The 22,010-nt window shown below is 34.1% G+C and overlaps 5 protein-coding genes across 5 annotated transcripts; 3 read left to right on the top strand and 2 right to left on the bottom strand.

Annotated features, from left to right (window-relative positions):
- Positions 1–1,469: 1,469 nt before the first annotated feature.
- Positions 1,470–5,447, top strand: LOC123307534 (outer dense fiber protein 3-like). The gene is made up of 4 exons (XM_044889889.1): positions 1,470–1,698; positions 3,807–4,022; positions 4,710–4,896; positions 5,120–5,447. Exons 1-4 carry the CDS (start codon positions 1,659–1,661, stop codon positions 5,373–5,375), a joined length of 699 nt encoding a protein of 232 aa, XP_044745824.1. The 5' UTR covers positions 1,470–1,658; the 3' UTR covers positions 5,376–5,447.
- A 2,672-nt stretch (positions 5,448–8,119) lies between these two features.
- LOC123307881 (armadillo repeat-containing protein 6 homolog) lies at positions 8,120–15,628 on the bottom strand. Its single transcript, XM_044890355.1, has 8 exons — positions 15,324–15,628; positions 15,086–15,272; positions 14,795–15,032; positions 14,540–14,742; positions 12,230–12,375; positions 9,182–9,298; positions 8,977–9,126; positions 8,120–8,762 (listed from the first exon to the last, which is right to left on the bottom strand). The coding sequence occupies exons 1-8, from the start codon at positions 15,438–15,440 to the stop codon at positions 8,541–8,543; spliced, it is 1,380 nt and encodes a 459-aa protein (XP_044746290.1). The 5' UTR covers positions 15,441–15,628; the 3' UTR covers positions 8,120–8,540.
- Positions 15,629–15,957: 329 nt separating this feature from the next.
- LOC123307777 lies at positions 15,958–16,563 on the top strand. Its single transcript, XM_044890206.1, has one exon. The coding sequence runs from the start codon at positions 16,000–16,002 to the stop codon at positions 16,390–16,392; it is 393 nt and encodes a 130-aa protein (XP_044746141.1). The 5' UTR covers positions 15,958–15,999; the 3' UTR covers positions 16,393–16,563.
- Positions 16,564–16,943: 380 nt separating this feature from the next.
- LOC123307776 (nucleoporin Gle1) lies at positions 16,944–19,095 on the bottom strand. The gene has a single exon (XM_044890205.1). It carries the CDS (start codon positions 18,988–18,990, stop codon positions 17,071–17,073), a length of 1,920 nt encoding a protein of 639 aa, XP_044746140.1. The 5' UTR covers positions 18,991–19,095; the 3' UTR covers positions 16,944–17,070.
- A 280-nt stretch (positions 19,096–19,375) lies between these two features.
- Positions 19,376–21,424, top strand: LOC123307933. The gene has a single exon (XM_044890433.1). The coding sequence runs from the start codon at positions 19,577–19,579 to the stop codon at positions 21,218–21,220; it is 1,644 nt and encodes a 547-aa protein (XP_044746368.1). The 5' UTR covers positions 19,376–19,576; the 3' UTR covers positions 21,221–21,424.
- The last annotated feature ends 586 nt before the right edge of the window (positions 21,425–22,010 follow it).

Genomic DNA, 22,010 nt, shown 5'->3' with positions numbered 1-22,010 from the left:
CGTTTCATTTTGTCAATGATCAATTAGAATTCTGGTTATCCCCGCTCATGTTTTATCATGTTTTTTTGGTACATTTCTGTTTCAGTTTTCACAATGAGGTATAACCCGAAGCATGCCAACTTTTTTAGACGTTTTTTAGAATAAAACATAGTGAACAAAGTTATTATAATATTGAAAAAAATTACATGGGATGAATTAGAACTGACTACAATATTAGAAAAGTTGTTCTCACATTCGGTTAGAAAAATTATAATTTGCCGTTATTTCATAACTGTTTACACAAACTTTCAATATTGGATTGATGTGGCCGATACTTGATAAAAATCTATAATTGAATGATTTTCAAAAAAATGAATTTTTAAAAAAAGAAAGTTTAACTTCACCCACCTGAAGATGCTATTGTGTTGTGATAGTGAAATACGTGTCGTGGATTAAAAACTCATTTTTGTGAAAATCTTCTAATCTGTTTCAAGTAGAAAATTTAAAAAAATAATGAATTCAAATTATACGGGAGACAATTTACGAAAACGAACACTGTCTGGGTTAAAATCACTGAATATATTCGTTTTTGACATTAAAAATCAACTGATCGTTGAATGGTTCATTTTCATTGGATCCCAGCGCCATCTAGCCTATTTCAAGTTTTTTGCGGACACTTTTTGGCCCAAAAATCCTCGAAGTTTGTTCGTTCTCTCTACCCTCCATAGAGAGAACTAACAGAATGACCTAAAGTGGTCATTCTGTTAGTTCTTTATTTAACTCCACTTGACCTCTCTGGGGACATTTGAAATCTAAGGTCTTCGAAACATCAGATGATATACTTTAGTATATCAAATTTGAGGGCTGTAAGTGGGTACCTATATAGAAGTATCGAAGAAAGACTTCACCATTGTTTGGCCATTGATGGTCATCAATTTGATTATTTGCTATGATTCTCCGAAATGGAAACTCTTTAATTCTGATCCTTTTTTGATAGGTACCTACTACAAATCCCCTGAAACTCAAAATAAATATGTATGCGGTTTCAGACATTCTTACAGATCAAACCGTAATACAACAGATGACAATTTCACTTGTTTTGATATCAAATTGTCGGAAGTAACACGATCGGTACTTGTTAGTTTTAAGTTTCGAGAAAGTTGACTAAATATCGAGTCGAATTGTAATATCTCACATCAATGTGATAAGATATTATAACATAACATGAATCTTTCGAAATTTTGACTAAGGTCTGTATTTTAGACCCTGAGGATGGTCGAAAAAACGACCTAAAGCTTGGATATTCAGTTAAGGAAATTTAAACACCTACGCTTTTAGACTTTATAGAAACCAATACTACCTTATCCTAATAGGATGAGTCTTCATAAAAGGCTCGACCAAGTATGTGTACCTATTGATTAATAGCATCATGAAAATCTAACGAAATTTTCTAATGTTTTTTGTTTCCGTCAATCTGCTCAATCAAGAATCATTATGTCATATTCTATTGTCTCAGAAAAAATCTTAGTAACAGTCATTCATATCATTCAATCCTCAAAAAACATTTTAAAATTCAATTTATCGTAATTCGGTCAGGTAGAATGTATCATTTTCGGTGAGTTCCTATGACGAAGAACTATTTTTTATGAGAAATCAATCGAGTACAAAAATCTGACAAGATGACGAAAATGCTGAACATTGGAAACCTAGGGAAGATAGGTGAGCTGAAATGACTTTTTTCAATCTTAATATAACCAGTATTTGATTAACTTATTTGAAACTGTTATTACATGAAAAAATCTATCTATCTATTTTGATCCAATGAGCAAAAAATTTAAATGAATTTTCTGGCAGTCTGAAAGTCTGAAGCTTAAGTACCTAATTTCGGAGATATGAGCTTATTCTATGGTTTCTGAATACATGTTTCTACCGCGGAAAAAAGCACTTAATGCCTCCTTCTTTTGATCAACACGTACACCCATAAATTGGCCGACAGTTAATTGCTGAGAAATGCTCTTTAGTCACGAGAAAATAAATCTGACCGGATCCCTGGAGGTGAGAGCTTTGGATTATTGTTTTTGTGTGTCTAAGAAGACGCAAAAATTTTTTGAAACAAATTACCATTTACATGAAAAAAAAATTAGGTGAAAAGGAGAGGTATTTTGAGTTTGAGTATTTTTTCGTGGTAGGTACTTCTGTAAAGCCTTTCCAAAACCACTTGAATAAATTAGGAATAACGGAAATATATCTGTAACTTCTAAATAAAAGTAATATAGACGGCTATGATTAAAGGAACAGATACATTAAGATGGATATAAGGATATTGTACTCTTCTACAGGAACGCTATTTACCTCTACTATTATACAACTAAATTGACTGTTTCCTACAAAAACAATATTTGCAGGGGTCTAATTGAGTGCCAATAAACTTTCTCACAAAAATTTCTGTCAGAGTGCGTGGCAGAGACTTTTATACAATATTAGTATAATTGGAGTGACAAGGTAGAAGGTATGAGGTATAGATAAAATTATACTTCCTCCCAAACATACCCACCGAAATAAAGTAGGTATTCTACGAACCAGGGGCGTACCCAGAAAGGTGTGTTGACGGGGCTCAGCTATCATCCACTAAAGGAAGAAAATGTAACAAAAACATTCATTTTTTATAACTATAAAAAATTATGAAGAACAAAGTAAAACAATATTAAATTATGTAGGATTGACTAGTTTTTAGTTATAAAATAATATAAAAACATCAATTTCTTGTCAATATAAATCTATAAAAAAGAAAAAACAAATATTAAAAAGTTTACTAGTTTTTAGTTATTAAATGAAAGTTCGAAGCGCTTTCAGCCAGCATTAGCAAATCTGGTTGCAACTATTTTTGTATCAATGACTCTCTAGTAATTTATGTGCATTAGAGCTAATCCATTCGAGCAGTTTTCAGCCATAGTGCTTCTGAGCCAGGTCTTAAGTCTCCCTAAAGAAAAAAAAACTGCGATCTGCTTCTTCAGCGGTTGTTACAGGAAGTACACAAAATATTTGAAGTAATATGTACAAATTTGGGTAAAAATCTTCGCAGTGATGAAAGTGCTCATGAGGGACATGATTCGGGATCATTCGGTGTTGTAGTGATGCACTTTTTTTCCATCTTTTTAATTAACTGGAAAGAAGACCCTTGTCAATGTCTGGTTCATCAATACCAGATATTTCTTGCTCTATTTCACTGTCGAAAAGATTATTTTACGTTGCTGGAATAAATGTCCTGCAGCGAAAAAACTTTTTTGATAAGTGAGGAATATTTGGATGCCAATTTATTCACCCCGATGGCTGTAGAGAATATTCCACCTCCCACCTCGAAAGAAGCACTAGATGGCAGCACGAACAAAATTCTTGCGAATTACCTTGACATTCAATGTCATTGTACTTGTAGCTTCATATAATAATGTTATGGGATGGGCCTTTTCTTATTTTACTTGAACAATACTTGAAAGTTCTATGTGTCGAATGATAATGAGGGACCCCTTGCAAAACCCTTGGGGGGGGACTAGTTTAATCCTTTTGAAAGTTCGATGCATTCCAACTTGTCTTGTCAGCCTGGAACACAAGAATCACAAGACAATAATAAATTAAGGGCACTCCATCATATAGGTACACAATTTATGTGAGGAGCTGAATTTTTTCTATGGAGAGTATCATTGGGTCCATCATATGTATTTTGAGCTCCATAGGTAAAAATATTTCGTCTTTGCACAATAGTTGACCATTTCGAGATTGCCGACAATAGAAGGAATTTTTATCCCTTCAATTTCAAAAATAATTTTTAGGCCCTGGACCTGGGAAATACCTCCTCCCTACTAATGTTGGATACGAAGACCATGATTGTACGAAAAACAGGGCGCCGTTTTATTCCATTGCACCCGCATTGCATGATCCTGTGAAATCAAGAAGCCCTGGACCGAAGTATCAACTAGAATATATGACAAGAGTAGGAAAGGCAAGCCCACCTGCTTATTCTATGGTCTCAAGACCTAAGCCTTTCAGTAAGTTAAATGTTTTTGTTTCATGTTTCACATACCTACAGGTAAAGAGTTGGACATAAGTATGGAATAAAATAAATATGTTTAACCAATAACCCGGAACCCCATCAATTCATTTTTTTATTATCCTCATTTTCTGGCAATAAAATTGAGTGCTTTATTCGAACCCTTGCTGCAACCCCATCAAACTTTCGTTTTTCAAATGGATACCATGGCAAATTGCGTGAGCTTTACAATGAGCCCCCACAGGCATTTTATTTTTCAACTAGCCCACATGCATGTGGGCTACTTGAAAAATAAAAATCGTTCTATACTTGCTACTAAAAACTTGTTTTCTTCATTGAATACATACCTCATCGTACTAAACACTTGACTGGCCGTTTACAAGCATCAAATTCACTAAATATTCGACTAAACTCTTACTGCCTTAAAGCAATATAAGCTCTTATCAAAGGGTGTGAAGAGACCACATAGGGGGAGTCCGGGAGACTTGCTCAGGTAGGAGACCTGAGGAACCACCTCAAATATTTCAATTCAAATTTCGCGCTACTGATGGTATCGTAAATAGCTTGCGACATACTCGTAACCAAAGATTATAGAGTTAGGTAACTAGTTAGCTCCAGGATTCCCCATATTGGAAAATCCGTTACATAAGCGATCAAAATTTATTATGTACTTTGAAAATTTCAGGTTTGAAAAAATCCCCTGGTCCTGCGGAATATTTACCACAAAGGCCAAAGGTGATGCCTTGCTACTCGATGTCGGATCGTCATAAGCCTTTTAAGATACCGAATTATCCTGGACCTGATAAATACTTGCTTCCTAGCACCCTTGGACCGAAGGTTCCCGACAAACACTCTAATGCAGCCTATTCCATGTAAGTACCAGCTCACTCTAACTATCATTCAATGAAAATTTGTGGGCTACTCTGTTTATTCGAATTTATCACAGATATGTAGGTTTTTTAACAGCCCTACAACTTTTATGAAAGACACTCAATGACTCAATATGAATATATTAATATAATTGACCATTCTAGTCATTTTTCTTAAACTTGTACAATCAAACTTGCACTATTTTCTCATTTGTATTCTCCCCAGGTCTTACAAGCATTATCTCACACCCAAAGCAACTTCCCCTGGACCAGCCACTTATACACCTACGAGTCCAAACAAGTACAAGCAAAAGTATCCTAACTACAGCATAAGGCCATATTTGGAAATTCCAGTTTCGAAGACGATAACTCCTGGTCCAAAATATTATCCTAAACTATGGGAGAAACCAGGATACTCATTCGGTCTACGTTTGGAAAATATGCCATACATCACTGCTGCAGATGATGTACCCTGCGCTTGAAAATGAGAAAAAAATTGAAAAATTAACTAGTGAATAAGTATAAATATCGAAGGAAATATAATTTTATATGGATGGAATTTAGTTTTAATACCAACACCCTTTAGGGAAATTCAATAACAATTAAATGAGAAGAAAGTTTCGATTCTTCCTCCTCACAGTCCTCACCATATTCTACTATACTAAACTATGTAATACTATACAGGTGTTTTTGAATTGGAGTCTTTTTCAACAGGAGGTCGAAACAAGGCGACAAGGCGTTTCACTAAATATCAACAATGTATATAGGTACCTAAACAAAACTTTCAAAATAACGAAGATGGAAAAATCATTGATAAAATCTTGGAACTTATACATATAGAATGGATACATATATAAATGGATAACATTTGTTGTTGTCGAGAATTGAGAAAGTTACTTTTGGTGTTGCCAATCAAACTTGAGATTTATTATCACATCAATTTTCAATGCGAACACAGATAGGAAGTATGTAACGCCACTGCCTTATTTAAGATGTCTAGACATCTTGATGTTTTAGACATCTTAGCCTTATTAGTGTCGCGCTAGACAGAGTATCGAATGTGTGAACGACCAAAAATGCGTTTGTAGCATTGTAGTACTATGCAATGGCCATTCCATGTACCAAAGATATAGAGTTATTATTATATTATTATAATCTTTGCCATGTACTACAAGATATTCGGTATAAGAAATATATACTCTATACTCTCATCTGTTAGGTCTAACCCTTGAGGGTTGAATACTCAAAGGTCTAACGCACACGAACGACAATCGGTGAACGACTATTTTGTAGGAGGTAGACGCACACGGACGAGTAGACGACCTGACGACAGACTACCAATAAAATCGGTGGTCAGAGACAACCTCTTGTCTCTGTCGGTGGTCAACGCACGTCGCACACAAACGATCATTCATCGGTGATTGTAACAGGAGATGGTTAGGAATACGTTGAGATTGAGATGTTTTGCGGTTTATTTGAGGTACCGAATTGATTGAAAAGCCAATTTTATACCCTCTTTGAATTCATCCCAGTAATCAATCAACTGAACAGACACTTATTCCTCCTAAAGTTTCTTCTTCAGTTTTTTATTCGAGTACTCTGCTGTTGAGTTATCATATAATAAATGTCTACTCTTCTGTTCCTCACAGATTAATTTTTCAATGTCGATATCCATTTTTGATCGTGTATTTACTAATTAATAGGCTCGCATACAGTAATTCAGAGATCAAGAACCGACTAAACCATCGTTCGTGTGCGTTGAAACAAGAGAAACTTATATCACAGTGAAGACACCAACTATACTGTGTCTTAAATGCCTATCTGCTTCACCGACAGTCGTGTCGCGTGCAAAAATGGAGCGCGCTACGACTGTTTTGTAGGCCCGACTAAAAGTCGGTCATGTGATGTGCGTTGGTGCATTAACATACGTGTTATACATTTCAACTGACAAAATAGTCGCCCACCGATTGTCGTTCGTGTGCGTTAGACCATAAAGACATTTTGGATCAACTTTTTTCGATGAACTTTGGAACTTTCATGATATGCATAGAGAAAGGGAAAGAGTCTCTTGTCTCTGATGATATGTTATTTATCGAAATCGAGCTAAGAGAATAAACCCCAAAGAACTTGAAACATATAGAAGTTGCCTACCTCTGCCCAACACTGGAGTTGAAAGTTACCAGAGCAAGCTCCACAGATTACAGAGTAGTAGCTCTGAGTAAGCTCTTCTGACTCGTCAGAAATTGCTCTTTACATCTTTTTTTGTCGCCTGGCCCCTGTTCTGCGCTCGCAACGAACATTTTAGTAAAATCTTGGCAACCATGGATTCAACCAACTTTGGCAAGGCAACCTTACATATATGTATCTACAAATGTGCCAAATGGTGACAAATTACGTTTAAACGGAATTTCGCCAATAATTATTGACAAAAAAGTTCTGCCTTTCCCAGTTCTCTAACATGACGTCACTCAAATCTGAATCTGGATATCTTTTTTTGTTCTAGATTTATAATAAAAAATATATAATACCCGAAAATTGCTTCTTTATTTTACGAACGATTACCATGAAATTTTGAAATTCTTCAATGTTATCCTCATTTAAGGAAAGTACACCATTTTTTATTGAAATCGGCATCGTAGATTTCAAGATATGATTCAACTTTTTTTCCTATGGCAACCATATTAACCTTTTTATTCATTTTCAATAAAATGAATAAAAATATTTGTATTCAATATAAGACTTAGTTTGTTCGAATTCGAATCGAGATGAAGGGAAATTTTGAAGATATTTTCAAATATCTGATATATAAGATCAAAGCAATTCTAAATTCTTATTCTAAATAATTATTCCATTCACGCCATTTCTCGAATAGCGTGAACTCACCCCCGCCAAAGAAAAAGATTATAGAATTAGGTTACCCTATAATCTTTGGCCGAAGATTAATAATGTAAAAATGCAGGAATTATTCCTTCTCCGAAAATATTTTTTCGTGAAGTAATATGGCTATGGAGGGTACCCTCCATGAACACGGCGTCAAAAAGTTCCACAAATTTCGCATCTTCTTGACATTTGCCATAGATTTTCTTTAGACAGATGCAAAAATGGTAGACATCTCTTCTTTTTCCTTATTTTTGGTTTTTGTCCCATCCTGAAGAGAATTTCTTCCGCTTCGGGTACTTTCAATGTTAAAAACGTAAAAAAAGAATGGATTATAAAAAAATTGAGACATAGTTAATATATCTATTGTTATAAAAGTATCAAAAATCTTCAAACAACCAAGATATCAACGAATCATTTGTATATCAACAGTATAGGGAAATCATTCTTAACATAACATAATTCAGCACAGAACAACTTATATCCAATACTATGCGTAAGACTTGTTTTGTTAATACTTCCAAGCTTTGAGTATCTATTTAGTTAAAGAAATTCAAGATTGCCAAAATACAGTTAATCGGAATTCACATTATTTTTAATTGAGAGATAGATTTTTTTGTTCTAAGCATTAATTCTGTATTAAAGAAGAATTCTGAATTACAAATTCTTATTAAACTTTATAAATATATTAGAAAGTCAGGAATGCATTTATTTAAAAATGCATGCATGTAGAAGGAAACAATTCTATTCATATTAAATATGAATTTTTTTCAACACTGGGGATGGTTAAGAAGCCCTCCTTTTCCAGTCCATTCTTCTTTCAACTGGACCTCACAACCAAGATCTCGTAATGCTGCTTTAACATCATAGTTACATTCCTTGAACTTCTCAAATGCGGCTTTGAGTATTTCCTCAGCGCCTAACTCAATAAAATGGCTGCATTGGTATTTACTTCTTGAGACCATATTTCTAATAGCCCAGCTGCCAGTTTTCTGAAAGATTAAGATATTTGCATGGATTGGAATATCACTTGATTAAAGATTTGGAGCTGGGAGGTCGAAATGATGAAAAGGCTGAAAAGTGTTGTACACATAAACCGAAAAGTTGTCTAGATATTATGATACAAAAACAACTTTGTAATATTTCGTATATAATTATAATTATATACTAAGAAGAGATAACAGAATTTAATTCAAATAGCCTCACCTGAACACTTCTTTCATTTGGGAAATTTTTCATATTTTGAATGATCACCTCTGGTATTCCTGATTCAAACATTACTTTACTATTTTCAGGGCATCTTAAACATAGAGCTGCAATACAACCAAGCCCAGCTGATGCTATCGCAGCCGATTTCTAAAAAGGACACCATTCCAATATGCCTACAAATTTACCAATAAATTCTGCTTACAATGTTATTTAAAGCTGAAGATATAAGGGGAGCAATACCCTTACTGACTATCTGAACTTTACAATCATCATTTCCAGCCAACGCTTTGAGTAACTTGAAGCATTGACGATTAATTTTCTGAAATTAAAAGTCTCATTACAATTTCGTTCAGCAGATGGTGACAGTTTTCTAGAAAACCAAATGTACCTGACCTCAAAAATTACTCATTGGTAATTTTTATCCAGCATATAGATTATGGGGAGTAGAGAGAAGGAGAACGATTGCCGTACTTAAAATAAGTCTCCAAAAACGAGAAAAATAGGATTAGCTGCGACCCCTAGGAGAATCAATAAAAGTTGGGGAATTTTAGCGTCAATTTGAAATGAATTTTATTTTAGGTAATATGGAGTAGTTTTTCTTATGATTTTTCAAATACGTTTCTTCAAATCTATATTTTATATTAGTTTTCCGTTTTATATGCAAGAAAATACCATGTTTCACGTTATATAGGTTAGTAAGTTCAGCTCCATTCATTCATAATAATGAAGAAATAAATGAAATTCAAGAGAATTCACCGATCAAAAAATAATAAATATGATTATAATTGTTTATTGAAAACAGGATAAAGATATAATAGTTAATAATAATAAGTGGTTTAATGTAATCTGCAAGATTACATTAAACCATTAAAGTGCCTAAGCACTTTCAGTTATACAGGGAATGAACGTAATTTTTTTTTTACTTTTTCTTTCCTGACATGATTTGAACAGAAATATATTCGAAATTGAATACTCTATCATATCAGAAACGAAAAAAAAATGTTTGGAAAAATTTATTTCCAATCCCTATATAACTGAAAGTACTCACGCTTCAAGAATATTTTAGCTCAGTAGATAATATCGAACAATATCATAATCCCAGTTTTCAGATTTCAAATAAGACCAGTTCTCCAGAAACGTCTAATAGGCCCTGGAACTTGGTACACCCTGTACATTCAGTGAGGAGTAGAAGGGAAGAAATCTTAGATTTCTCACTTGATAGGGAAGATATTGTTAGTATTCTGAGTGATGATAGTTTAATGTCTGAAAAAGAATATAATAGAAGATTTAACGGCAATTCCTGTCTGCATGCCCTTAAATCTTCCATTAGTATTCTGAGAATTGGATACTCAGATGAGAATATATTATGTTATGCCGACAAAACTCTTCAGAAATGTCCATTTCTGAACCATATAGCTTTATTGGCATGATATTTTTATTCAGAAGAGTCCACACTTCTCACGAGGGAGGACAATTTCGATTTCATTAATAATGAATCCATCACCTTTTTTGATATATTCATCGCAAAAGTGCTTCTGACACAAATTGTTTTGGACACTAAAAATTTTAAATTAGGTATCTAATTAATAATTATTCTAATCGCCTGTCACCAAGAAGACAGTTCACTCGGCCTACTTCTAGTAGTGAACTCGAACGCATTCCCACCTCCTCTTCTATTACACGCAAGTCGTCTGCAATAAGCAGGCCAGCGCCAGCGTACTGAAATAGAGGAAATATGGGGCATATTCCATTGTCTTCGTCTGGATTCCAGGGGGAATTGAACCTAGATGGCGCTCCAGTACTTGATAATGGTCAGAAGCTACTACCAGTATTTAATCAGGGTTCGTCAATTCCAAGCGTTTTCCATCAGAGAAGGAGTTGTGCTGCTCGTAGAAGGTCAAATGAGACCGAAACCATGGTCAGCATCTATTCATACATTTTTGGATTCTTCATAAGATTTTAACTTCGATTTATTTGAAGCTCCCATACACAAACCTTGGAGTTCTTGGGATATTAATTAATTTGTCTCGAATTTGGTAACGATTGTGTTGAATGAACTGTTATAACTTCCTGATGACAATAGTTACTGGGCCAGTTCCGATATTGCTGGTGTTACTGTCACATAGTCCTAGTCATAGTCTCTGGGAATACCTGCAGTGCTATTCGGGAATATGGGAACTACCCTACTGCGTCCTCAGAGGATACCTTCTATATAGATTCTACCATAGTTGACTGAGTCGATCATAATGTTTATCGGGGAAGTTCAAAACAGTTTTTTTATTAGATGAGACGACAAAAATTTCTACATAATGATTATCCTATGACATTGAACTCTAAAAGAACTGGAATGGCATCTCGATGCAGGCAAACTGAGAAAGACCGAAAGGAAAGATGTAGAGCAATATATCTCTCTCTGCGCTCTGTCAATTGGTTTATAACGATGTAAACAAAAACAACCCGGGGAGTTGAAGAGAGACGACTGCTGCGTCCGACGTCTGATGCGGGGGGGGTTTGAACCCCGTGACCAAAGCACGGTGACGCAGCTCAAACTGGACAAAACAGGACCCACGACTAGGAAAGTCCTGCTGTCCATTTAGTGGGAATTGAAAGAAATAATTCATTATCAGTTGCTTCCTTATGGCCAAACACTGAAGTCAGATTTCTACTGTCAACGATTTTACCGTTTTATGCAAGCGATTGATCAGAAATGGCCAGAATTGGCCAGCAGGTGAGATGTTGTTTTCTATCAGGACAATACCACACACGTCTAAAATGACTCCCTAGAAACTACAGGAGCTTGGATGGGATGTTCTGGGAAGATGGATCCACCATACAGTCCCGACCTGCCACCAAGCGATTATCATGTTTTCCTTGCATTGACATCAAAGAAAGATTGTGAAAATTACAAGAGTTTTTCACCAACAAGGACAAAGACTTCCATGAGAGATGCATCATGGAGCTACCTTCAAAATAGCAACAAATTGAAGAACCACATTAACCTTAATCACACAATCCAAAAGATGTCAAATGAAGTCTTGAAGTTCACAAAGAATAATCGATTTCTTTTTCCCCAACCTAATCTAGGGGTCACAATTTGATGCAAGGATTGTATTCAGAACGCTAATAACTATAAATCATCGAAGCGATGTGGATCCAGGAGGATGCTTTACAGGAGTAAAGCATTGATTTTACATGATCAAGCATCGTGAAACCAGGCTTGAATATTATGAATTATGTCAAACAAACTCACCTCAGATTGGCTGAATTCTGTCATAACTTGTTGAATTGAATCTAAAGCACCTACTTCAGTCACTTGCTTGCAGAATTCATGTCTCACAAGTAAAGTTGATATTGTCAATATGAGATCACTTACAACATTTTCATCTGTCCTATATTCTAAAACATTTTTTAAGCTTAATTTTAGTCAATAATCATAAACTACAACACCTGATGATAGTAACTAAATTTTGTATTTTAATGTTGTAAATTTTAACAATTAGTTTATTTTTCCTAGTTCCGCCTAAAGGCCGTTTCCTTAGGGTACGTTCATACCGAAGATGCATGGATGAGCGCGGTGGAGGTCGCGGTCGCGGTCGAGGTTTACATCGATGCCTGGCAGTACATGTCGAAGATGCTTTCCACAGATTACAGAGTAGATGCTTTCCTTTCAGTCAAAGCTCATAAACGAACTGAAAAATAAATACGTTACCCTGGTGAATGTCACGTGATTTGAAGAGTGCCAATATGCGTGCAAGGTACCTCGCGGCAACAGCCCGATCGCCATATAAAATCAAACTATTTTGTTCTGCGATCGACATCGCTGTAAACCGCGATGATAAGCGGCGAGGGTGAACGGGTGAAACATCCTTGGTATGTACGGTCTCATTAGAATATGAAGGTTTGTTTTGACATCGATGTAAAGATCGCGACCGCGACCTCCACCGCGCTCATCCAGGCATCTTCGGTATGAACGTACCCTTACTTATCGGTGCGGTATCGGCTTCTCAGTATACGCCGTACCGAAAGCCTAAATTCAAATGATCGCTTCCTGACTGCCTTGTAATGTTTCCGCATTGTGAATACCGAGCAGGTCAGGACGCTCTCATTTCAATATATGCACTGGGTAAGTTTTAGCTATCTCGTATACAAGAACACGCCGATAAATGAGGAAATGTACTAACACCAAAATACAGATGATTTTTCAGTTGTTTTTAGTAAGGCTGTTGCCTAGTTCTTTTTTTTTAAACTATTTAGTCTAGTTAATTGGAGATCGACACAAGGATATTGTATGCTGTAATATGAAAGTGGGTGTTTCCTATTTGATAAATAATTAGCATTGGGGTAATACATAATAATATGTATATGTATATGTTTCAAAAATATTAATTCTTAAATTAGCTACTTTCCGACAATGTTTTTCAGCATGAATTAAGCAGAGTTAGATTTCAAGAAATGCAAGTTTGGAATGTTCCATTCTAGGTAAGGCTCCATAAAAAAGGAGCATTCTCATCTGCCACTTTGATCCAATTTTGAATAGTTCAGTTAGAAAGAAGACTGTGAAGGTTTTCACCAAATATTGAAGAGCTTATATTGAAATATATGGATTTGAAAATAATACACTTATGTGTAAAACTATAATCGATTTCAACCGAATAACCGCGGTTATTGCTTGTTTTGCCCTTGGTTATGTCCTTTCATAACTTCTAAACTCCCTTCAATAACCAGAAGTTTAACCCAGCTCTCGAGTATGGTTATCTCCGGTTATCTGCGGTCCAAAATGATGACGTTGAAGGGCTAGTTCATGACGTCACGATATTATAACCAATAATGACCAAAAGCGCTTGAATGCAGTTGGTGATTGTTGGTAATTACCAATGATGACCAGGTTATTCGCTTGATATCTATTTATTACTGATAATATGCTATGGATACATCAACAGCTGGATACCTGCGAAATATGTACTTAACCCATTAGCGCCTACCGTTGCCGCAGTTTCGTAGCTAGAAAGTTAAGGGATGCTTCATCTCAAAGATTATAGAGTTGGCTAACTCTATAATCTTTGCTTTATCTGTTACTAGAAGATACCTTCTAACACCAATAACAAGAGTAACATTGAGTTTTAGGTGAATTGTGTAAAATATGAATTCAAAGTAAGTGAAATTTTTTCTATTTGTTCTCTCCCTTTGCCATATTTTTTCCATAATATTCAATAAGGATGGATGGAATCAAGTATTTTGTGATGCACACAGAAAAAAAGGAAAAAAATGGTATGCTTGAAGCCAAACCAAGTCAATAAGAACAATGTGTTTAAAATGCAATGTTGGTCTCTATGGCGATTGTCTATTCAATTCCATTTTCGGTGCAACTATTTGCTAAACTTATAAAATTTTAATTTTTTTTTTGTTTCTTCAAAACGTTTAGGACTAAGTGATAACAGAAATATTTCAGAAAATGAATAAAGATTAATTCCTGCGCTAATGGGTTAAAGAATGAAAAAAAAATTGAATATTATCAACTTTTGAATGAAAATATATTGTCTTTAAATAAGTTCAAACTTACTTTTTATCAAATCAGTGAGGATAGGAAGAGTTTCACATGCAATTCCTTTAGCATGATCATGGGCTTTACCAAACTCGACCCTTACATCATCATCAAGAACTAGAGCTCTGAATAATGATAAAATATTACGGAGCATATCATTACTAGCTCCTTCCAACATAATTTTCAGCTTACTCAAAATATTTGCATTGAAAAGCATTTGCCTAGTGAGAATTAATGTAGAAGTAATATGATCAATCAAGTTAACATACTCACCTATTCATTTCATGGTAAATACAGCACTCCTTAGCCCATTTTAGACATACATTAATGATCTCTGAATCAGTGTTTGGTTCAAGATTTTCCAAAATTATTTCCACCCCTTTGTTGTCAAGAAGATCGGGTTGTTTGGTCATTAATGCATTCATTGTCTTCAAGCATAACAATTTCAAAGATTTATCATCTTCACAGTTCTCTAATGTAGTTAAAATTTGTGGATAAGCCCCATGCTTTCCTTCAAACAAAGCCATATCAATTGAATATATTTTAAGTAATTCATGAGTGTACCTGCTAAAACTTTATATTCTATCCCTTTATCACAATATTCTTTAAGTAGGTTTAAAGTATTTATAGTATCATCATTATGGTTTTTTTCTTTATTGAACTCTTCCATTTTTTTTATTACATCAATAACCAATTTTTCATTGATTGGTTCACACATGACTTCCTTTGATATATTACTCAGATCCACACTCTGAAGCATAAACAATTTAATTTAGGTTCATTCTGCAAAGTTACTTTTAACCTGAGCTTCAAATTGTTTGATAGTCTCTTCAAGAGCTTCTTCAAAAGTCATTCCTAACACATCAACATTTTCCCTCACTGCATCATTGAAGGTTTCTTGTGATATTATTCGAACCATTTTGTCCTGTGGTGCCTGATTAGGTTAAACTGAACCCAGATGGCTGATTGTGAGTATTGTGACCCAAAAGTTTCTAGTGCAAACGAACAAACGATGTAAGTCATTCAACCTTTAACGAAGGAGTTGCTCTGCTTCAACTTTCTCCAATAAATAGAACGTTTCCAACTCCAACAATGGGATAATTTTGTCTATGGGGATAATTGAATTTATTTATTTATGAAATCAGAGCAAAGAGGAACCTCTTCATAGACCTAATAATTTATTAGGTCTATGAACCTCTTTGACAGAGACACTTTCTCTATGTCACAGAACACACAACTTGACTTACTTTATGCTCTATGTCTTTGATCAGAGCATAGACACCACAGAACACGACAGACACCTCCACCATAGACAAATTCTCTTTCTCTGTCTCAGCCTCAGAGATATCAAGAGTAACACTATATTAGTGTTCTGTGGTGCCATATATATCTATGATTATCAAAGATTACCAAAGATTCTCTTGTCTTTGATGATTATTACATTAAGGAAAGAGGTTAATTTTGTCTCTGGATGCAATATGAAAACAATAACTTTGGTAAAGATTGGAGCCATTGGAGGCTTTATCACATGTGGTATGGGTTTCGCTCTGCAGAGAAAATTGAATGATAATGTTAAAAATACCACATTTTATAAAAGTGCATTAGATATAGTGCGACATAATAAAGCTGCCGTTCATTACCTTGGAGAGCCAATTAAGGATAAATCTATAGATACGTTTAATTCTAAGAAAAATTATGTTAAAAATGGGATTGGTCAATTTGAAGTGAGACTCAGAGGTAGCAAACAGAATGGTATCCTTCACATATTTATTAAAGAAGATAGAGTTGATGGTGTAGAGGCTTGGAAATTAGATCATCTTGAATTAGCCTTAGACAAAGATCCAGATAAAATTCTTCTAATCAAAACTTGATACATTAAAAATCGTTCTTAAATTCTCTTAATGAAAAGCAAATGGATACAGGCAATGTTAAAGTTTGGAGTCATTGGCTCAAATCAAAAGTGAGTCTGAATGTATGATTTAGTGCTGTTAGATGCTATGTTATTTCCCAAATCTGACAATAAATTTTTAATAAGACATCAACTAATTTCTCACTGAATGCAATGATAAGTGAATGTGAAATTAAATGAATGAATTGTTTGAGTTCTTACATAATGATTGGCAGAAAAATTTATACTTCAAACACCTATGTTATATATGAAGTATTGCACCCATTGATGAAAAAATAAACTTTCTCATTTATTGAAATCAATCTCAACAAAAAAATTGTATAGCCTCCAAATAGGACGTAAAATTGTTCTTTCATTCTAAAATCCTATAATTAAATTTAAATTAAATAAAATTGAAACAGGTGGGTAGAATTTCTTTGTAGCTTGGCAACATTTTTCTTCAATACTGTTCTGAGAAGTAGGGAGAACTTTTCTACATCAGATGATAAGAATATAAGAAAAAAAGGTAGAAGATAAAATAGGCACATTCAATTTACTCAATCAAAAAAATCAGAATTAAAAATATACAATATTTATATAGATGTTCATGTATATACAAGCAGGAAAAATTCTGTAAATTTAGGATGAGAAGCACTATATTTCACCAAAAATTTTCAGATAAAAGTCCTTTTGGCACAAGGAATTTATTGCCATTTTCTTTAAATTCTTGCATCAAACAATCTAATCGGGTAACAGGTCCACCACTGTCAATTTTTTTCATTAAAGGAAAGAATTCTTCAATGAAGTATTTCATGACTTTTGAAAACTGCTTTCCATAAACTTTCTGCATTTCAAAACCAATTGTATCAAAAAATGTATGAAGCATGGTGGCGGTAATATCTAATCTAGGTTTCAATTTCAAAACTGAAATGAACCAAGTCCAAGCATGATTAATTGAATATGGATGTCTGCTTTGACTTCTTTTAGGATTTGATATTAAAATAGCAAAATACAGTCTCATTGTTCCTGCCATTCGTTTTAAGAATTTATCTTGCTCCTCTACTTTATCATCAGTGTATCTGTATCCCTGACTTTTGTAATACTCTTGATCAGTTTGGTTAATTATTCTTGGTGGGTAAAAGGGAATCAAATATACACAATCTTTGAAAAAGTATGCCAGCAGAATTTTACCAAAATCAGGACTCTCATTCCATATTGAAATGATAATTGTAGCAAATGCAAATGCCGATTCTGGATTACAAGATACCATAAGATCACCTTGCAGTACAAATTTTTTTGCGAGTAAGTCTATACAATAGGATATACCTTTAGGGTGCTTTGAAGCAATAATTTGAAAGTCGCCTATAACTGTATTTTTCCCACTCAAAAGATTAGAAAGTTTCACATATTTGTCATGAAGATGTTGAGAACTAACTGCTGAAATTGTGTTCACAGATAAATTAACAGCTTTCTTGCAGTCAAATCTGAATTGCTTAAATTCCTCCAAGTTCAAGAAGTCTTTAAAAGAATTAACATATTTTTGATGGAATTCCATTATTGCAGTGTATACTTCCAATTGTGATTTACCTATATATTCTGTAAGGGGAGAAACAGACTGTTCCTTTTGTTCTTTTGGAACAGACATGCTATGAACATCAGTAACTGTCTTTTCAGGTATATCACTTTTCAAAGAATAACTAACCTCTGCTTCATCCTTAGCTTTTTTTTCGTTATATCCCTTTATCATTTGATTTATTTTTAGTTGTAACTCGTACATTCTTTTCAAAACCATTTCAATCATATCTTTTTCTTGTTCTGAAACTTTAGTTTTGCACTTCTGCATCAAACCTTCCATTAGATCACTTAGTTCCTTACAGTGTTTCCAACTTTCTGCTAATTCTGCTTTTAATGCATTATCTTGACAATTTTTAATATTCATCATTATGTCCTGAAACGCTGACTGAAACTTACTCTGATTATCTAAGCAATGATTGAGCATTTCATTCTCCTTTTTTTTTGCTTCTATTGCCGCAGCTATCTTTTTTTTTTCAGACTCTAACTTCTGTTGATGTTGTTTTATTATTTTCTGTTCATTGAGTTTTTCCTCATCATATTTTTTCAGAGCAGTTATCACTTCTTCCTCATAAAGGTGTTTATTTTGTTCAAGTTTCTGCTGTTGAAGCAGCCAACTTTGTTTCCTATTCATACTTTGCTGAGCAGAAAATAATTCAAATTTTTTAGAATGACTTTGCATAGCCTCTTGGACCTTTCGCTGTCGCAAATATTCATACTCTTTGAGAACTTGACGAAAAGGTATTAAGGAATTATTTTCTTCAGCCCCTTTGATCTGGGTTTGAGTTTCATCTGGACTCCTTTTAATTTTGACCTCAGCTTCCACTTTGGTATCTTGTGCGGGTAGAACATTTTTCGCTTGGGTAATATCAGTTCTTGGAATAGTTGCAGAAGGTCCTATTGTCACATTCTGTACTTGATTTCTAATTAAATCTACTTTTTTGAATGCAGAAATCTTCAACTTCTCAAGGTATGGTAAAATATCTTCGGTATTTCTATCAGAATCCATATTATAAAAACAATTAGTTCCTTAAATCAACAAGCTATTGAGAAACAACACGAACAAAAGTTTTAGTATCAAAACTCATCCCAACCCCCAACCAAACATTCAAAATACAAATCACAAAACATAACCTTCCAAAATTTCATGAACCACAGATAACATAGTAGACCACAGAGATTGCAATTTTTTTAATCTTTTTTTGGTTCTGTGCTGTGACCTGTGGTCATCATAGACCAGAGATCATAGACCTAATGTAGTCATAGACCTGTGTAGTATATGTCACAGAGTAATCTGTAATCTGTGGTCGATGGAAATCAATCAGTGATAAAAACAGAGATATATTCTATATCTCTGGATAAAAATCAACAATTAGTTATCTATGATCAACCAAGATCAACAACAAACACAGATTACAGAGTAGATCAACAACCTGTTGTGAAGTTCGTGTAATTAAAAAAAAATTGGATGAAAAACTTGGAAAAATCGTGACCGTAAAACCGTTGCTATATATGTCTATCGTCAATAATTTCAAGTGATCGTAATATATTCGTACAACTTTCTATTATAATTCATTATTTTGGAAACTATAAACATGAGAATTTTTTTTGAAAATTCAAGTATATTGGCTGAAAAAGTTAAAGCCGCTTTGGAAGGAAACGATATCAATTTGGCAGTTTCTCTATTAGAGGATACTCAAAATTATGCTGCTGTGAAGACTGGTTCATCTGAGCTCGTACCTGTTATAGCAAAATATGTATGCTCAGAGTATGAAAGTGAAAATAGTGACTTATTCACTGCATGTAGTAAATTACTTGAGAAAGTTGTCGAAGTTGCTCTTGTCGAAGATATTTTAGTTCAACTTCTTGAGCTGGTTGAAATATCTGATTCAACTAACTTGTCTATTATTTTAACGAATGTGTTCAAAGTTCTTCGAAGAGCTCCCAGAGAAAAAACCAAGTTACTTGGGTGGTCTGTCAATTCAATACAAGTACGTCTAAATAAGTGCACGATTCCAGAATATGGTGTAACCTCAGTAAGGTCTGACAATGATGTTTTTTATATTGAAATTCTTTATCAAGATGTTCTCCATTTCTATGATTTGATTATTCCATTTTATTCAGAATATTTCCTGACAAATGAAGAATACAGATTGATTTTAATCAAATATTTGATTCAATTATTGGCTAAGCCAATGGGATATTTGGATTTAGGCCCACACAATGAAAAAACTAAATTGAGAAAAATGGCTGAAAATATAGTAAGAAAAATATTGTCAATTTGCAATGATCCTTTCACATATCTGAGCATGGATGAAGAAGATTCACTCAACCCAACCATATTTGCATATGGTATGTTTCTTCATTTCTTGTTAGATGAAAATACTGATTATGCATTAATTCCCAGAGTTTATACCAGCACTTATATATTTCGTGCATCTTTGATTTATATCACGAAGCTCCTAAAATCTTATAGTAATCTAGTCATACTCAAAGGTTTTTGCACATTAGAAATGCTCTTCAACAGAACACCAAAATTGTCTCATTTGATATTAGAGATTGAAGCTAATGAAGGATTGTGTGAGGTAATGGAAAAAATTGTAGTTTACAATCAATATCAAGAAATGCGGCAACGAGCTTTGGATGTTTTCAAACTTTATTTGCATAAGTTTGTCCCTAAGGGCCAGTATCTCCTTCTTACTAATTTAATTTTCAAGATACAGCATTCTGGTCTCTCAGGATATATGATAACACAATATAAAGAAATTCTGTTTGAAATGCAACAAAAACAGCATCCAGAGGTCAGTAATTTTGAAGGGGATAAAATGTATATTTTCATAAAAAAATGTTATGGAACAATTGATTCTGAAGGGGCATTTCAATACGATAAGATAGTATCTTTGTTAAATCTTATGAGATTTGCAGTAGTCCAAGTTAAAACAGAAGATTGTGAGAAATTCAGAAGAGTTTCCAATGCCTGGAGGGAACAGTTCTTCAATCGTCTGGAATCTTCTTTAGAAAAATTAAAAAGAGTTATAAGACAGAAAATTTTCAATGTTGAAAATGATAGTCCTGAACCTAATTTTGAGTTTAGTTTGCATTTTGAAGATGCCGAAGATATTGATTCTTTATCTAAACCAAAAAAACTGGAATCTCTTCAGTCTTCTCTAACTGAAATTGAAATGACAGAAAGTTTACTGAAGCGAGTTATTGAATTGCTAGAAGAAAAAAACTGTTAGATGTGCAATACTTCATGAAGCATAATGTGAATGTTTATTGCAATTAGAAATGTTAGCGAATGTTGATGTTTGTTGGTGAAAATTTTGAAATGCTATTTGTTTGTTTTAATATTGAAGTTTATTTTTCCATTGAATTATAAATGGTTAATATGTGAGCTTGTTAACTGCCGATACTGAAAATAAAAAAAACAACTGGTTTTTGTACATTGAATTTGATTCACTTCCAAGTTTCTCCGAAACCGATGCCGAGAAATTAAAGTTGAAATTTTCCAAAATACAAGGGCCGAATTTAAAAAATGGTTATGTTGTTGACTACCAAATATGGAGGGTAAAGACTCTACCCTCCATACTACAAAATAATGGACAAACTTTTTGTGTAAAATGTCCCCCTACGAAGCAGTTTACTTCTTTTTGCACGGGGGCCGAGATATTAAGGGTGGTACTTTTCCAAATTGACATATTGTGCTTATGTTTATGTACATGCATTTCTTTTTGTAACATTCCATTTTATTGTTTTTGCGTTCTTTAAAACCTTATACGATTAATTAATAGGTTAATAATTTTTTCGTTTGTTTTCTTACCTTCAGACATTGCGACATCCGGGTATAACGACAACATTTTTCGGTTCCTTCGCTGTCGCTGTTAAAGACTTGCACTGTATCAGTCGAGTGAAAATTACAGTATGTACAATAGGCGGACAGACGGACCAGACGGTTAATCTCGATGTTTCAGACGTGTTGACCTGTTAATCTGACTCTAATCAGGGGGAGTTTTCTTAATCTGATAGTTT

This window comes from Coccinella septempunctata, chromosome 2, assembly GCF_907165205.1.
Source record: "Coccinella septempunctata chromosome 2, icCocSept1.1, whole genome shotgun sequence".
Lineage (NCBI taxonomy): Eukaryota > Metazoa > Arthropoda > Insecta > Coleoptera > Coccinellidae > Coccinella > Coccinella septempunctata.
This window is presented reverse-complemented; position numbering and strand designations above follow the sequence as displayed.

Bases quoted from the DNA above. Each gene is read 5' to 3' on its own strand.
- LOC123307933 (XM_044890433.1), top strand. From the start codon at position 19,577: ATGAGAATTTTTTTTGAAAATTCAAGTATATTGGCTGAAAAAGTTAAA.
- LOC123307534 (XM_044889889.1), top strand. From the start codon at position 1,659: ATGACGAAAATGCTGAACATTGGAAACCTAGGGAAGATAG. The intron at 4,023-4,709 runs GTAAGTTAAATG...TGAAAATTTCAG, and splicing joins CTCAAGACCTAAGCCTTTCA to GTTTGAAAAAATCCCCTGGT. The intron at 4,897-5,119 runs GTAAGTACCAGC...TATTCTCCCCAG, and splicing joins TCTAATGCAGCCTATTCCAT to GTCTTACAAGCATTATCTCA.
- LOC123307777 (XM_044890206.1), top strand. From the start codon at position 16,000: ATGAAAACAATAACTTTGGTAAAGATTGGAGCCATTGGAGGCTTTATC.
- LOC123307776 (XM_044890205.1), bottom strand. From the start codon at position 18,990: ATGGATTCTGATAGAAATACCGAAGATATTTTACCATACCTTGAGAAG.
- LOC123307881 (XM_044890355.1), bottom strand. From the start codon at position 15,440: ATGGTTCGAATAATATCACAAGAAACCTTCAATGATGCAGTGAGGGAA. The intron at 14,743-14,794 runs GTGAGTATGTTA...AATTCTCACTAG, and splicing joins ATTTACCATGAAATGAATAG to GCAAATGCTTTTCAATGCAA. The intron at 9,127-9,181 runs GTAAGCAGAATT...TGTCCTTTTTAG, and splicing joins CTTCAGCTTTAAATAACATT to AAATCGGCTGCGATAGCATC.